This window comes from Hemibagrus wyckioides, linkage group LG04 (genome assembly GCF_019097595.1).
Source record: "Hemibagrus wyckioides isolate EC202008001 linkage group LG04, SWU_Hwy_1.0, whole genome shotgun sequence".
Lineage (NCBI taxonomy): Eukaryota > Metazoa > Chordata > Actinopteri > Siluriformes > Bagridae > Hemibagrus > Hemibagrus wyckioides.
In genome coordinates this window covers 32688699-32708698 of record NC_080713.1, presented here as the reverse complement: position 1 = coordinate 32708698, position 20000 = coordinate 32688699, and the positions used below count along the sequence as shown (strand labels likewise).

The following is a 20000-nucleotide window of genomic DNA, read 5'->3' as shown; positions in this document are numbered from 1 at the left end:
TCTGTCTCTCTATCTGTCTCTGTGTCTCTGTATCTGTGTCTGTCTCTGTGTCTCTGTATCTCTGTGTCTGTATCTGTATCTGTCTCTGTATCTCTGTATCTGTGTCTCTGTGTCTCTGTATCTGTTTCTCTATCTGTCTCTGTGTTTCTGTATCTCTGTATCTGTGTCTGTCTCTGTGTCTCTGTATCTGTTTCTGTATCTCTGTCTCTCTATCTGTCTCTCTATCTGTCTCTGTGTCTCTGTATCTGTCTCTGTATCTGTATCTCTGTCTCTGTGTCTGTCTCTGTGTCTCTGTCTCTCTATCTGTCTCTGTGTCTCTGTATCTATGTCTCTGTGTCTGTCTCTGTAGCGGTGTCTCTGTATCTGTGTCTCTGTGTCTGTCTCTATATCTGTGTCTCTGTGTCTGTCTCTGTATCTGTGTCTCTGTGTCTGTCTCCCTATCTCTCTCTGTGTCTCTGTATCTGTCTCTGTGTCTGTCTCTGTCTCTCTATCTGTGTCTCTGTGTCTGTCTCTATGTCTGTCTCTGTCTCTCTGTATCTGTGTCTCTCTCTGTCTCTGTGTCTCTGTATCTGTCTGTGTCTCTGTATCTGTGTCTCTGTATCTGTCTATGTATCTGTGTCTCTCTGTCTGTCTCTGTGTCTCTGTATCTCTGTATCTGTGTCTCTGTGTCTGTCTTTGTGTCTCTGTATCTGTCTCTCTGTCTCTCTGTCTGTCTCTGTGTCTCTGTATCTGTCTCTCTGTCTGTCTCTGTATCTGTCTCTCTGTCTGTCTGTCTCTCTGTCTGTCTCTGTGTCTCTGTATCTGTCTCTCTGTCTGTCTCTGTATCTGTGTCTCTGTCTCTCTCTGTCTCTGTGTCTCATTTTCTCATGTCTCTAAGCTAAAGTTTTCTTGATGAGTTTATCTTTAGACTTTAAAAACAGATAAACTGTTCCTAGTTTTTTCTAATAAACTCTGTCCCTGCTTTCCTTTTTTCCAGGTGTTTCTTTCTTTCCTATTATTTACTTCCCCTAGTCTACGCCTCATTGTTTCTTTCCATTGTTTCAGTTGAGTGGAGTTTAAAGTATCCTTCGTTTAAAATGTTCCATATATCAATATTAACGTGTGTTTATGTGTGTGTGTGTGTGTGTGTGTGTGTGTGTTTATATGTGTGTGTTTGTGTGTGTGTGTGTGTGTGTTTATGTGTGTGTGTGTGTGTGTGTGTGTGTGTGTTTATATGTGTGTGTGTGTTTATGTGTGTGTGTGTGTTTACCAATACACTGGGTCCCTGTGGAGTCCAGACTGCTGCCGGTGCCACATTCACAGGCGAAGCTGCCCATAGTGTTCTTACAGTCTCCATTCACACAGGGATTGGACAGACACTCATCAATATCTGCATTCACACACACACACACACACACACACACACACACACATTAATATGTACATTAAGAGGTTCATCCTAGGTTCTAATTATGAGGTTATATGAGTTCTGGGTTCTAATTATGAGGTTATGTGAGTTCTGGGTTCTAATTATGAGGTTGTGTGAGTCCTGGGTTCTAATTATGAGGTTATATGAGTCCTGGGTTCTGACAGTTGAGTTCTGTTTTATTTGTGGGTTCTGAGTGTAAGGTTCTAACTCACCCTCACATACTTCAGTCTCAGGCTTGAATTCAAAGCCTTTGGGGCACTGGCACACATAGCTGCCCGGGGTATTCCGGCAGAACCCGTTATCACACAGTAACCTGTTCCTCACACATTCATCAACATCTGAGTCACACACACACACACACAAAATAACGTAAACAATTACGGAGTGGTTCTAACATTAACACACTGTAGTAAACGCTGAACAATTATGCATTACCACACACACACACACACACACACACACACCTACGCAGGTTTTCCCCGACCGGTCCACCTCAAAGCCCAGGTTACAGTTACACTTGTAGGTACTCAGCATGTTCTCACACTCTCCATTTGGACAGATATCAGGATTCAGTGCACATTCGTTTATATCTGTAACATACACAGTACAGTCACAGTGTGTGTGTGTGTGTGTGTGTGTGTGTGTGTGATAGACAGACAGACAGACAGACAGACAGAGCGTTCTTACCTCTGCCATCGGTGGTGGTACCAATTCCACTAGGACACAGAGCAGCAAACTCAGCTGAAACACACACACACACACACACACACACCAGACAGTGAGAGTCCATATCCTGAGTGTTTGACTCTACATGGTATATTTTCCCATTACATGTTCTGTTCTAAATCCTAAGTAAATGTTCCAGTTTCTGGGTTCTAAAGGTGTGGTCTAAAGTCTGATGCTAGCTAAGTATTCTGATTTTTAGCTTTTGGGTTAGATTCTGGATTTTGGTTAAATTGTGGGACTATCATTAACTGTGTGATTTTCTGCCCTGTCAGGTTCCCATAACTCACTTGTGGGTTTTAGCTGCTTCTGGGTCCAGTTCTTTGTTTTGGGTTTGACTGATGTGATGCTGGGGTTTGATGGTTAGATCCTGGAGCTTCTTTAGATTCTTTATACTGAGTTTGTATGTGTGTGTGTGTGTGTGTTACCTGAGGTCTGTGGTGGGCAAGGTTGGCATGGTTCTCCAAAGGCATATTCTGTACTCGTGCAGCAACATTCAGATTTTGTCAGAGCTCCAAAGAAGGGCTGCACACACTGACCACGCTTATAGCCTCCATAACACGTACTGCGCATGTGTGTATCTGTGGGACGAAAGACAGTGAATGAGTTTGTGTGTGAGTCTGTGTGTGTGTGTGTGTGTGCGTGTGTGTGTGTGTGTGTGTGTGCGTGTGTGTGTGTGTGATACTCACCCACACACGTACGTCCATCAAGACCAACAGCAAGTCCAGGCATACACTCACACCTGAAGGATCCCTCAGTGTTCACACAACGGCCATTTAAACACATTCCTGGAGTCTCACACTCATCAATGTCTGATGATCACACACACACACACACACAGAGAGTGAGAGAGAGTGTATGGATGATTGTACTGATTTTACAGCCCATTATCCATTTTCCCTGCATTTACAGCTATTTTCCCTAGTTCACAGGTCCCTATATACAGATCCTTATTTTACAGGTCCCTATATACAGGCCCCTATTTTACAGGTCTCCAGTTTACAGGTCCCTAGGTTACAGGTCGCTAGATTAAATGGACCAGTTAAATGGCAGCATGTTTGTTGGTAGAACTGGTTTTTGCAGTAGTTTATTCTGTAAATCTGTGTTTGTGTTTGAGTTTCTTCTGGTTTGGTCACTGTTCTGTTTCTAGGTGTAATAACTCACACGTAGTTGGGAACTGATTAGTTTAATGAGCAGCAGGTGTGTTAAGTAATTTGAAAAGTTAAACTGAAAGCTGAATTTGATTCCACTATCCAAACATAATCAACTTAACACATCTCACTGCAGAGCCAAACTGTAATAATCCAAATTGCTTAGAAAAATACAATTAGAATGATAAAATAATGATTTGAATTATAAGCTGCATGTATGTTATTAATTGAAGGTTAATTAGAGCTGAATCTCTCTCACTCTCGCATGCATAACTCATCACAATCACTCCAATTCAAACAAAGTGTGAGAGTGTTATGTCTGAACTCACTGGCCTGTGTGTGTGTGTGTGTGTGTGTGTGTGTGTAGGCTGGTTGTGTTAAACAATGAGAATGCCAAGTTCCGCACCAGACTACACAAATCATTAATGAGAGAATTCATCAACCATAACGGATGTCCCATTAGGAAATCTGTGTGTGTGTGTGTGTTTGTGTGTGTGTGTGTGTGTGTGTGTGTGTGTGTGTGTGTGCAGGCATGTGTGTGTAAAGACTTTCTTTCACAAAGTACATCTGTATCTGGCACGGTGGTGCTGGTTGTGTGGTGTAGGATGGGTGTGTTCTTCTCCATCAGAATTTTACAGAACTTTGGAATGTGTGTGTGTTTGGAAAGGTTTTTCTATCTGAGACTGATGTTACAGACTAACATTAAACACATTAAACTGACAAATCAATTAATTATAAAAAAACACCACAAAGCAGTTTAATTAATGAACATTAAACTACTAGAATCAGCCAGTTAAGTTCCTTCTGTACATCTAATCATATACACTTCAGGATCTATATAACTACAGATAAATGGATGTATTATATAGCTGCATTTTGTTACTATATGTAAACATTATTTTTGGACTTTGCCTGATACTTAAAAATACTTCTTCAACTATTCAGCTTCCAGTCAAGAGTCCCTTACTGTAACAGTTACATCACACACCAATAGAATGTTTACCTTATAGTTAAAAGCATTCAGGAATTATTCTAACCCATCCTCTGACCTACTTCCTGGACCTACACTTCACTGCAGTGTAATTTCTTACTCATGTCTCCACCCTGAGTTGGTGTGTGTTCTTGTGTACAATCTCTCACCGATGCAGTAGCGTCCAGTGCCGTCCAGCAGGAACCCGGCTTTACAGATGCACTTGAAGCTGCCATCATCGTTGATGCACATCCCATTCAAACAGATATTCCTAATCTTACACTCGTCCATATCTAAGCACAAAACACACACACACACACACACAGAGATCAAGAGAACTAATAAAAATCACACTCACTGCCAGTCTATCTAAAAATCTACAGAATCTTTTTATTTTCTATTAATTACTTTATTTCCCACAAGAATACAATCTTTCTATTGTAAACCCTAGAACTGAATCTGTAGAAGAGGCTCAGAGAAAGAGACATGTAAACTTTTAACATCTCTATCTATCTATCTATCTATCTATCTATCTATCTATCTATCTATATATCTATCTATCTATCTATCTATCTATCTATCTATCTATCTATCTATCTATCTATATATATATATCACAGAAAGGCATAGAAGTGGACGTCCTTTGGCCACATCCCACGTTGATGGCCGCTTCATTGTGAACAGTGCACATTTAAGGGAGGTGAGAGGAACCCAAGTGTCACGTCAGACCATTCAAAACCGTTTACATCAGCGTGGTCTGTGTGCTAGACGACCTGCAAGGGTGCCTGACCACACCCCCAGGCACAGGCGTTGGGCCAGGGAGCATTTACGCTGGACGAGGGACCGGTGGGCCTCAGTGCTGTTCTCTGATGAAAGTCGATTCACGTTGAGCAGAAATGATGGACCCAACGATGTTGGAGATGTCAAGGAGAGCGCTATGCATCAGCCACTGTTGTGGTGGTGTTACAGTCTGGGCAGGTGTGTCCACTCAATACAGAACTGACCTACATCTTGTGAATGGTACAGTGACAAGCCAATACTACCTGAATAACATCATTAATCCAGTCATTGTGCCCCTGCATGAACAACACAGGCCTAATTTCATCTTCATGGACGACAATGCTCCAGCTCATCGAGGTCGCATCATTAGGGAACGGCTGCTGGAGGCTGGGGTACCTCAAATGGAGTGACCTGCACTTTCTCCAGACCCGAATCCCATAGAAAACCTCTGGGATCAGCCGAGTCGCCGTGTAGAGGCTCTTAACCCTGCACCCCAGAACCTCAATGACCTGAGGGCCGCCCTTCAAGAAGAGTGGAATGCCATGCCTCAGCAGACAATAAGTCGACTCGTGAACAGCATGAGACGTCGTGGTCAAGCTGTAATTGATGGTCAAGGGCACATGACAGATTATTGAGACATTGAGATTTTTTGTTGTGGTATACCCACCACTGTTGTTGGCTTTTGTTTCAATAAATTGTTTGAGATGAGGAAATCACCATTGCAGCTTCTACTTAAATGCTCTACTTTCATGATATAATATCACTGTAGTGTGAACTTTTTACATTTTCCGTAAAGTTCACCCAAAAGCCAAATATCCTTAACTTTTTGTGAGTAGTGTATATACAGTATATATAATATGTCCCTTTATTTCTCTATTTTATAAATAATAAATACTCTCCACTTTGTTTTTATGGCAATAATTTCCTGTTTCTTTGAACCTTATTGTTCTTTCTGTAGTTTGTGTGTGTGTGTGTGTGTGTGTGTGTGTGTGTGTGTTATACCTTGGCAGTTCTTCCCATCAGAAGTGATTTCAAAGCCAGCGTTACACACACAGTGGAAGCTTCCCTCTGTGTTCACACAGCGTCCGTTATTGCAGATACGTCCGTTAGCTACACACTCATCCAGATCTGAGTGCACAAGAACAAGCAGGTTTATATTAATGTACTCGCTGATATCTGGACTCTGATTGGTGGATCAGGTCTTGATTAATTCTCCCTAACAGCAGCTCTGACTGTATCGCAGGTTTATATTAATGTGCTCACTCTCACACCTTATCGTTTCCATAGCAACACATCATTCACAGGGATGAGTACAGCACACACTCTACATGAACTGATTAAACTGTGTGTAATTGCTGTGTATCAGGTGAAGCTGGAATTTGAACTTTTCCCACATTAATTGTTTTTCCTCCTGGACATTATTTTTTTGCTGAATAATTTATCCGTAATTAATATTCAAATCCACGTCTTTCTCACCTTTGCACTCAGTTCTGGTGGCAGTAGTCTGAAATCCAGCAGGACACTGACAGTAATAAGAACCTGGAATGTTTATGCACTGGCCATGCAGACATGGATTACGATCACACTCATCTTCATCTTAAACACACACAACACACTGATGTCATACATGTACATTTACACACAGAAACATGTACGTACATATAAATGCGCGCATGTGTGTGTGTGTGTGTGTGTGTATACTTACCAATACACTCCCCACGGTCATCAAGACGGAAGCCCATGTTACACTCACAGCGGTAACTCCCAGGAACCGGAATGCAGCGACCATTCAGACACAGGTTTCTCACAACTTCACACATGTTTGAAATGTTCTGGAAACCTGAAAAAACAGATGTAGAGTGTGTGTGTGTGTGTGTTTATGAAAATTGCCAAAGTGTGTTGAGTGTAGTGTGCATTAAGATTGGAGCAGAGTCATGGTCTGGTTCAATCCTTATGAGAGTTTTTCTCCTAGTCTGAGAACTTGGTCTTGATCTTGGTTTGGGCTTTGGGGATTCTGGGGTTTGGATTGGATGGGTTTCAGCTTGGATTCTGGGCTTGATTTGAGGAGTTGTTTTTTTTTATTTTTTCTTGGACTGGATCTTAGTCTGGACCTTGAAAGGTTCCTGATTTAAGCATCTTCTGATCATAGAGGGACAGAGCTGGGGATTAGAGTTCTACCTTTCATCTTTATGGGTTATGGAATTGGAGAATTTTGGTCTTAGTCTGGAGCACAGAGTGCTGTCTTGGTCTTGCGAAGGGTAGGTCTGTTCTTCACGTGGGTTTGACCATTGGGAAGTTTCTGGTCTTGTATCTTGGAAAGTCTGGGTTTTGTTGGGGTTTGGTTTTAGCCTGGATGTCTGTCTTGGGAAGTCTGGGTTTTAAATCTTGGGGAAAGTCTGGTCTTGATGTGGATATGTGTTCTCTACTCCAGATTGGTGTCAAAACTTACCTGGTATGACGCGTAATGGTGGCACAACAACTGGTCCAGGACGTTCAGGAGGTTGTGGAACAGAAATAACAGGAACCTGTGGACCAGGACCATATGGAATGTATGGAACATACGGGCCTGTGCCAGGACCACCAGGAATATATGGGCCAATACCAGGTCCACCAGGAACATATGGGCCAATGCCAGGTCCACCAGGAACAAGAGGCTGGACCTGCTGACACAATATCTGGTACTCCTCTGGAGAAATAACAGAGACACATAAATATTCATCTATAACAGGTGTATGTCAGGTACTCATGCACATGTAACAGGTAGATAGAGCTGAATCAGCACACACACCTGCATCAGCTTGTACATGACTAACAGGTTTCTCATCAGCTGAAGTGTGTCTGTCTATAGCTAGATTACATCAATACAGTAAGCACCTGAAGCAGGTATATTTACATCTACACTATGTTGATAAGTATGTCTAATATACGTATGTATGTTTGTATGTATTTACCACAAGTTGCCATTTTATTAGGTACACCAATCTACTAACTAATTAAATAGCACTTCAGTGTATATGTATGACAGGTGTGTTACCTGATCCATGGATGGGGCAAAACTCAGGGTTGGCATTTCTGGCCCAGCAGCGGCCCATTGAGCAGCAGCACTGGGTCTTGGTCATACGCTGGGAGTTCTGGTTTGCACAGCGGTTATTTAGGATGCTGTCATAACAAATTCCTGCATGGGCATCTATACAGGGTGAAAGGAGACATTAGGAGAAATCTGAGTCTCAGATTATAACACCACTCAACAGGATCAACATTGCACTGGTCAGAGAAGAGTCCAGGGAAAGAGTCCAGAGAGAGAGAGAGAGAGAGAGAGAGAGAGAGAGAGAGAGAGAGAGAGAGAGAGAGAGAGAGAGAGAGAGAAAGAAAGAAAGAAAGAAAGAAAGAAAGAAAGAAAGAAAGAAAGAAAGAAAGAAGACAAAAAGGGTATTTAGAGTTTTAACAGCATGTACATTTATAATGCGCATTCCTTCATTGGCAAAGATCTTTCTGAAAACTGAAAACCAGACACCATCAGTTGAACATCCCTGACCCAAGAGAGGAGGAGGAGGATGGGGCGGTGGAGAGGAGGATTTTAGGGGTTGGCTGCATGTTTGGAAGAAGCTCTTGGCTGGAAAATCAGAGTTCCCTCAACAGTGTCATCAACCTCTCAGTGAGAAGCAAAGGGAAAGCCATGATTTTTACTTATGATTCAGTTCCAGAGTGAAGAGACAGAGACGAATGATCACATGGACAACATGTTCTTGTGGAAGAGTCCATATGTTTCCAGACAGACTTACCACCATAGCACCACCACACTGTCGACGCCAGCCTGTGTGCTCTCACTTTTTAGTTCTTAGAAAATGTGTAAAAAGACTCAGTGAAGCAATTAAACATTGAAGAGAATTTTATTTTGCAGTGACTTTAATCACTGACTTCCATCACAGACAGAAAGACAACAGCAATCATGATTTCCTTCTTTTTTTAATAAGCATTTAGAGTATGTAACACTCAGCTGGGTTTCCTCCAAATGCCAACCAACAGAAACCTTTCACTTCAGTCATACGCCCTTTTTATTATCTCTGCTGTAAACATCTAGCCGTAACGCCCTAACACTGCAGCTTTCACACTGTACAGTTTAGCACCACAGTGTGGGGTTAACTCTGCAAAGCTGTGCTGGTCCTGAATCAGAGCCGGGTTTCATAACCCAGGGTAAGAATCCATGCTAACCCTAACCCATTTCTAAATTCTAGGGTTAAAAGAACAATGAGAAGCTGAGGAAAAGCCCTCATGTGTGTTTAGTCTGTCTACTTCAGTTTCTCCTAAAATAAAAGGATGATGGAATAAATAATCTTCGGTGTAATAAATTACAGTAAATTACATCCAGGACTGTGTTTTACACGCACTTTCTCAATCACTGCTGAAGATGTTATGGATGTGTGAGAAAAATATCAAGCCCATATGGAGCTCAAAGACTCAGAGAATGTTGAGGGTTAAGGGTCTTGATCAGGGACTAAAGAGCTTTAACTTTGGATTTAAAATCACAGCTTTTTACTGGACCAAACCTTTAACCCTTAAACCAGCAGCACCGCAGACATTAACATCAAACTGCACTCAGTAGCTGACTTTAAGTGGTCGTGTGTTTATCGCTGTTAACAGAGAACCTTATCAGAAGAGTAAGTAAACTATTTTACAGGTTTTAAGAAGTTAATGTTGCAGATAAAATGGCCTGTAGTGCAGTGGTGGCTCAAATGGTCAAGGTTGTTGATTGGACGGTTGGAGTTCGAGCCCCAACACTGTCATGCTGCTACTGTTGACCCTTAACCCTCCATGGCACTGCCTCTGTGCTCTGACCCCAACTTCCAAAGCTGAGATATGGGATGGAGGAAATTCCAGTGTAATGTATATGTGTGGCAGTAATAAAGTTTTCTTGTTGCCAGGACAACCTTTCAAACAAACACTACCATGATCATAATGTTTACATGAATGTTTTAGATTCCCATAAAACTACAATGTTCTGCAAACCTCACACTGCTAGAGAAGATGTCTGCAATTCTTTTTTTTTTTTTTTTGCTGAAAAGGTTCCACCAAATAAAACTGGCCATGAAGGATTTCAACTCTTTCTGGGAGAGGGAAAGAGCGATGGAGAGATCTGTTGCCACGTTCCAGAAAGACAGACAGAGAGAAACAAATGCATGACTCATATTTCCCTACATCAATCCTCTTAACCCTTTATCTCTCCCCTTATCTATCTCTTTATCTTCCTCTTAGTGGCCATTTCTCCCTGTCTGTATCACTCTCTCTCTCTCTCTCTCTCTCTCTTTCTCACTCACACCTCATATACACAGGAGCTCATTGTTGTGGAATCACTGACGCCACTAACTGACCTAAATTCTACTGCAAGGATAGAGTAAAGGTTTCAAGAGTGTGTGTGTGTATGTGTGTGTGTGTGGAAAGAAACTGAACAATACCAAAGTACAGACTAATACACACACTTCAGGAGTTTTTTTCCTCCACATTAGCTTCCTTGTAGTTTTTACAAAGGTGAGTGGAAACAAGCTTCAGTGTTCTTTCCAAGCCACGCCCACATTTACACACTGTTTCTGTCTATATTTTATCTTATATATTCAATTCAATTTTATTTGTATAGCGCTTTTGATTAACGGTGTCAGAGCAGAAATAATAAAATACAGAAATGTTTAAAATATGAATATTTATCTTAATCAGGGGTACTCCACTGACATGGGGGCAATTCATTAACATATTACTTTAAAATAAATCTAGTGAAGTCAGAGTGGCTCTAAAGGCAGTACTGTATGATACATATTATAGATGATGTACTGCTTTTGACGAGGATCAGGATCGTCTCTGTTTCAGTCGTCTCATTGTCTCCTAATGTTTTAGAAAGCATGTTGTCAGTTTAATCAGACCAGGCAGGGTAAATGAAGTACATTTCTCTTTATGAAAACTCTTCCTTTTCTCAACAAACACCTTCAGCTAAATATGTACATAAATGCATGTGATTAGCCTCAGTGGCTCTGCTACAGAATCTGAAACAGTGATTGTAAAAAATAGTCACTGACTCATGGCCAGTTATTTTTTCAGTTCAGTTTGGAATGAAGTTGCTGAGTCCTCCAGCAGAGTCCTTGACCACCACCTGATTTAGACTATACACAGACTTTCAGTTCACTCCAAGCTCCGCCCACACTCGGTTACTGTTGCTATCTACATCAAACTTGGATGCTGAATTTATTTATCTGGAGTTAAGCAGCTAGAATATGTTACATATCAGGTTTGTGGATCAGGAAAAAGCTGACAGCAAAGTATTCAGTCTATAAATTATATTAAAAGATTTCAGATACATTGAGGCCAAATCCTGCGTCTGTCTGGTGAACTTCTATTCCATAACATTCCTGCTTGGAGAATGTGGAGCTGTGCAACATTAAATATTAGCATTAGATCAAATCTACATATCACTGGCTTTACGCTAACATGTGTTTAAAAATGTGAACAAAGATCTGGATGGTTTGAGCCAAAAATAACTAAATTAAACAAAGAAAAAAACTCTGAAGCTAAAACTCTGAAGTTCTGGAAGCTAAAAAAAGACTGATGGAGGTAATGCACAACACACACAACACACACAACACACACACAACACACACAACATACACACAACACACACACAACACACACAACATACACACAACACACACAACATACACACAACACGCACAACATACACACAACACACAACACACACAACATACACACAACACACACAACATACACACAACACACACAACATACACACAACACGCACAACATACACACAACACACAACACACACAACATACACACAACACGCACAACATACACACAACACGCACAACACACACAACACACACAACATACACACAACACACACAACATACACACAACACGCACAACATACACACAACACGCACAACACACACAACACACACAACATACACACAACACACACAACATACACACAACACGCACAACATACACACAACACACAACACACACAACATACACACAACACGCACAACATACACACAACACACAACACGCACAACATACACACAACACACAACACACACAACATACACACAACACACACAACATACACACAACACGCACAACACACACAACAAACACAACATACACACAACACACACAACATACACACAACACGCACAACATACACACAACACACAACACACACAACATACACACAACACGCACAACACACACAACACACACAACATACACACAACACACAACACACAACACACACAACATACACACAACACACACAACATACACACAACACACACAACATACACACAACACGCACAACATACACACAACACACAACACACACAACATACACACAACACGCACAACACACACAACACACACAACATACACACAACACACACAACATACACACAACACGCACAACATACACACAACACACAACACACACAACATACACACAACACGCACAACACACACAACACACACAACATACACACAACACACAACACACACAACATACACACAACACACACAACATACACACAACACACACAACATACACACAACACGCACAACATACACACAACACACAACACACACAACATACACACAACACGCACAACACACACAACACACACAACATACACACAACACACACAACATACACACAACACGCACAACATACACACAACACACAACACACACAACATACACACAACACGCACAACACACACAACACACACAACATACACACAACACACACAACATACACACAACACGCACAACATACACACAACACACACAACATACACACAACACACACAACATACACACAACACGCACAACATACACACAACACACAACACACACAACATACACACAACACGCACAACACACACAACACACACAACACACACACAACACACACAACATACACACAACACACACAACATACACACAACACACACAACATACACACAACACGCACAACATACACACAACACACAACACACACAACATACACACAACACGCACAACACACACAACACACACAACATACACACAACACACACAACATACACACAACACGCACAACATACACACAACACACACAACATACACACAACACACACAACATACACACAACACGCACAACATACACACAACACACACAACATACACACAACACGCACAACATACACACAACACACACAACATACACACAACACACACAACATACACACAACACACACAACACACACAACACACACACAACACACACAACATACACACAACACACACAACATACACACAACACACACAACATACACACAACACGCACAACATACACACAACACACAACACACACAACATACACACAACACGCACAACACACACAACACACACAACATACACACAACACACACAACATACACACAACACGCACAACATACACACAACACACACAACATACACACAACACACACAACATACACACAACACGCACAACATACACACAACACACAACACACAACACACACAACATACACACAACACGCACAACACACACAACACACACAACATACACACAACACACACAACACACACAACACACACAACATACACACAACACACACAACATACACAACACACACAACATACACACAACACACACAACATACACACAACACACAACACACAAAACATACACACAACACACACAACACGCACAACACGCACAACACACACAACACACACAACATACACACAACACACACAACATACACAACACACACAACATACACACAACATACACAACATACACAACACACACAACATACACACAACACACACAACATACACACAACACACAACACACAAAACATACACACAACACACACAACACACACAACACGCACAACACACACAACATACACACAACACACACAACACACACAACACACACAACATACACACAACACACACAACATACACAACACACACAACATACACACAACACACACAACATACACACAACACACAACACACAAAACATACACACAACACACACAACACACACAACACGCACAACACACACAACACACACAACACACACAACATACACACAACACACACAACATACACACAACACACACAACATACACACAACACGCACAACACACACAACATACACAACATACACACAACACGCACAACACACACAACACACACAACATACACACAACACACACAACATACACACAACACACACAACATACACACAACATACACACAACACGCACAACACACACAACATACACACAACATACACACAACACACACAACACACACAACATACACACAACACACAAAACATACACACAACACACACAACACGCACAACACACACAACACACACAACATACACACAACACACACAACACACACAACATACACACAACACACACAACATACACAACACACACAACATACACACAACACACACAACATACACACAACACACAACACACAAAACATACACACAACACACACAACACACACAACACGCACAACACACACAACACACACAACATACACACAACACACACAACATACACACAACACACACAACATACACACAACACGCACAACACACACAACACACACAACATACACACAACACGCACAACACACACAACACACACAACATACACACAACACACACAACATACACACAACACGCACAACATACACACAACATACACACAACACGCACAACACACACAACATACACACAACACACACAACACACACAACATACACACAACACGCACAACACACACAACATACACACAACATACACACAACACACACAACACACACAACACGCACAACACACACAACATACACACAACACACACAACATACACACAACACACACAACACACACAACATACACACAACACGCACAACACACACAACATACACACAACACACACAACATACACACAACACACACAGCATACACACAACACGCACAACACACACAACATACACACAACACACACAACACACACAACATACACACAACACGCACAACACACACAACATATACACAACACACACAACATACACACAACACGCACAACACACACAACATACACACAACACGCACAACACACAACACACACAACATACACACAACACGCACAACACACACAACATACACACAACACGCACAACACACACAACATACACACAACATGCACACAACATGCACAACACACACAACATACACACAACACGCACAACACACACAACATACACACAACACGCACAACACACACTACATACACACAACACGCACAACACACACAACATACACACAACACGCACAACACACACTACATACACACAACACGCACAACATGCACAACACACACAACATACACACAACACGCACAACACGCACAACACACACAACATACACACAACACGCACAACACACACAACATACACACAACACGCACAACACACACAACATACACACAACACGCACAACATACACACAACACACACAACATACACACAACACGCACAACACACAACACGCACAACACACACAACATACACACAACATACACAACATACACACAACACGCACAACATACACACAACACGCACAACACACACAACATACACACAACACACACAACACACACAATACACACAACATACACAACACACACAACATACACACAACATACACACAACACACACAACACACACAACATACACAACACACACAACATACACACACATACACAACACACACAACATACACACAACATACACAACACACACAACACACACAACATACACACAGCACACACAACATACACACAACACGCACAACATACACACAACACGCACAACACACACAACATACACACAACACACACAATACACACAACATACACAACACACACAACATACACACAACATACACACAACACACACACAACACACACAACATACACAACACACACAACACACACAACATACACACAACATACACAACACACACAACATACACACAACACACACAACACACAACATACACACAACACACACAACATACACAATACACACAACACACACAGCATACACAACACACACAACACACACATCATACACATCACACACAACATACACAATACACACAGCACACACAACATACACAACACACAGCATACACAACACACACATCACACACAACACACACATCACACACAACATACACAACACACACAACCTACACATCACACACATCACACACAGCATACACAACACACACATCACACACAACACACACAACATACACATCACACACAACACACACATCATACACAACATACACAACACACACAACATACACAATACATGCAGCATACACAACACACACATCACACACAACACACACATCACACACAACATACACAACACACACATCACACACAACACACACATCACACACAACACACACATCACACACAACATACACAACACACACATCACACACAACACACACATCACACACAACACACACATCGCACACAACATACACAACACACACAACATACACAACACACACAACACACATTATACACAACACACACAACATACACATCACACACAACACACACAATACACATCATACACAACACACACATCACACACAACATACACAACACACACAACATACACAACACACACAATACACATCATACACAACACACACGTCACACACAACATACACAACACACACAACATACACAACACACACATCACACACAACACACACATCGCACACAACATACACAACACACACAACATACACAACACACACAATACACATCATACACAACACACACGTCACACACAACATACACAACACACACAACACACACATCACACACAACATACACAACACACACATCACACACAACACACACATCACACACAACACACACATCACACACAACATACACAACACACACATCACACACAACACACACATCACACACAACACACACATCGCACACAACATACACAACACACACAACATACACAACACACACAACACACATTATACACAACACACACAACATACACATCACACACAACACACACAATACACATCATACACAACACACACATCACACACAACATACACAACACACACAACATACACAACACACACAATACACATCATACACAACACACACGTCACACACAACATACACAACACACACAACATACACAACACACACATCACACACAACACACACATCGCACACAACATACACAACACACACAACATACACAACACACACAATACACATCATACACAACACACACGTCACACACAACATACACAACACACACAACACACACATCACACACAACACACACAACATACACAACATACACAACACACACAATACACATCACACACAACATACACAACACACACAACATACACAACACACACTCAAATGAGATTTTATGTATTTTGGGATAACTAAGAAAGATTTAACTAAGTGAAGAATCGATTCCAGTCAATACCCCATATAACTCTGAACTAACTAACTAACTATTCTCTGTTTCTTTCACTTTGTTCAGCCTGAAGCTCACCGATGCAGCGTGATCCATCCAGAGCCATGTCGTATCCCACAGCACATCTACAGACGTAGCTCCCGATGGTGTTGGAGCACTCGCCTCCGCTGCACAACCCGGGGATTGCTGAACACTCATCTACATCTGAACGAGAAAGTGAAAGAGAAGATTTCAGTCACAAATCTAACAAGGGGGGATTAGTTTTCCTGCAGAGGCAGAGCTATATATCTAATAGAGAATTAGTTAAATAATCACCATCTCCACTGACCTATCATCACCAGCCATATTCCAATGACCACAGTCAGATGCTTTCACAAACACATAAGTGTTAATTCATTATGTCTGATACTTGTCAGTTCCTTTCTTATACACACGCCACAAATACACACCAAATAACATCTGCAGTTGAGTGAAGTAAGTATTAAAAAGCCCACAGAAGCAGGAGTTCTGGTTTTCCAGTTCTGGTATTTCAGGATTGTGATTCCTGAGCTCTGTGGGCTTTATTTCACCTCTCTCCTTATTAAATTGATCATGGCAGAATAACAGAGACACGTTGATCCCTCAGAGGAAGTCGTGACAGGTCCAACCAGGATGGCCTTCAAAAAATGATTTGATCCTCTCTGGAATTCTTTCACACACTCTCCAGGGATTCGGGGAACGGTGTTGTTATTTCTGGGCAGCAGCGTCCGAGCCGACCCAGGCGCACTCAGCATGAATGTGTGTGTGGGTGTGTGTTATGGCTGGTCTACTAGTCTGTTCCTCTTTCCTTGAATCCACACTGCTCTAGAAAGAGGTTTGACCGTTACAGCCCCAGTAATGAACCCTTATAAATATAACGAAGCAGGACTAAAAATAACTGCTCTGTCCCTTCATATAAACAAACACCAGCTGGAGATGGAGTGAGCGTGTCTCTGTCTCCAAGGTGAAGACTGGGCAGTTTCTCTCATGTACACCAGGAGAACTCCATCAGTGAGAAACCATGATTTATGAAGTGTAAGCTATGTATGTGGTGTTCATTTAACCTCCCTCTCAAATGTCTTTTTATCCAACATAGCTTAGCATTCTGGACTGGAGTTATTCACATTCTTTAAACAAATCCCTTTGAACAATTTTCCATAATATAGATTCTGATCCTGACTCTGATCACCACATGATTCTGATGATCCAGGAGCCACTCCTGACCATGACTTTAACCCTGTTCTTGACATTGATCCAGTTTATGGCCCTTCCAAAGCTCTGACCCTAATTGAACATTCCTATAGCTTATCTCCGAATGTCTCATTATTCTGATTTTAGTTCTCCTATTATCCTAGCTCTTGAAGCTCTAAAACCTCCTAATCATATGATTTTATGACCTTGACTGTGATTTTGACCCTACATAATTCTGGCCCTGACCATCAAATGATTTTGATTTCAACCCTTTCAAAACTTTTATTCAATTCAATTTTGGATATGGACCAAAGCTTGACCCTTGTCAGCTGTATCAAATTTCCCCTTTATCTCCTAGAAAAAGATCCTAGAAAAAGAAGTAGCTTAGCAGTTAGGCTCATAACTGCAGAGTGTGCTGGATAAAGTGGTAAATGACCAAGTAGTGGCCTCTGATCAGGGTTGTGTCTTCATGTGTTTGTTGCTTGATCTTAGTGTAGCTTTTGACACCACTGTTCATTCTTATAGAGTTGTTTGAGTTAAGGGAACAGCCCTCTCCTCACTCACTGCTCTTTACTCTACATAGCAAGACACAGATATCAGACCACAGAGGTGATCTTTCCGGGTATGTAGCAAGTCTTCCTCTGTTTCATCTTGTCCAGCAGTAAAAGACCTTGGTGTGATTATTGACTCTGGTCTTTCATTTGAAGCTCATGAAAACATATTTGTTTAGTAAATAGATTTCTATTTTGTTTTTAATAATAAAACTGAAACTAATAATGAAACTGTTGTGTAGGTAACCTTAGAATTAACATTTAGCACTAAGTAAATATAAAATTTCAATGATAAATTCTGTATAATTCTTCTAAAACTGCATGGCTCTTTCTGCAGTGTCCAATAACCAACCACACAGCACTGTATTTTACTTTTATAGCTAGACATCCACGCTGCCAGCCAGCGCTATTTCCTAAATGTTTCATGAACTAAAGGGTAAGAGCGCCTTTGATTGAGTTAATTTAAGGCCTTTCCTGCACCAGATAAAAACCTGAGTCACATATTTAACTTAAACACCATTATTAGTGCAGAAAAGTGGCAG

The 20000-nt window shown here is 41.4% G+C and overlaps 1 protein-coding gene across 2 annotated transcripts in view; it reads right to left on the bottom strand.

The window, feature by feature from the left end:
* The window catches only part of fbn1 (fibrillin 1), a 187853-nt gene that overhangs the window by 115263 nt on the left and 52590 nt on the right, over positions 1-20000 (bottom strand). For both annotated transcript variants that reach the window (XM_058388351.1, XM_058388350.1), the window contains exons 9-21: positions 17777-17902; positions 8067-8219; positions 7482-7718; positions 6738-6872; positions 6509-6628; positions 6035-6160; positions 4423-4545; positions 2821-2943; positions 2560-2712; positions 2096-2149; positions 1873-1998; positions 1621-1746; positions 1250-1369 (exon numbers count right to left, since the gene is read on the bottom strand). In XM_058388351.1, the coding sequence (XP_058244334.1) occupies positions 1250-1369; positions 1621-1746; positions 1873-1998; positions 2096-2149; positions 2560-2712; positions 2821-2943; positions 4423-4545; positions 6035-6160; positions 6509-6628; positions 6738-6872; positions 7482-7718; positions 8067-8219; positions 17777-17902 (1722 nt within the window). The remainder of the gene's footprint in view (positions 1-1249; positions 1370-1620; positions 1747-1872; positions 1999-2095; positions 2150-2559; positions 2713-2820; positions 2944-4422; positions 4546-6034; positions 6161-6508; positions 6629-6737; positions 6873-7481; positions 7719-8066; positions 8220-17776; positions 17903-20000) is intronic.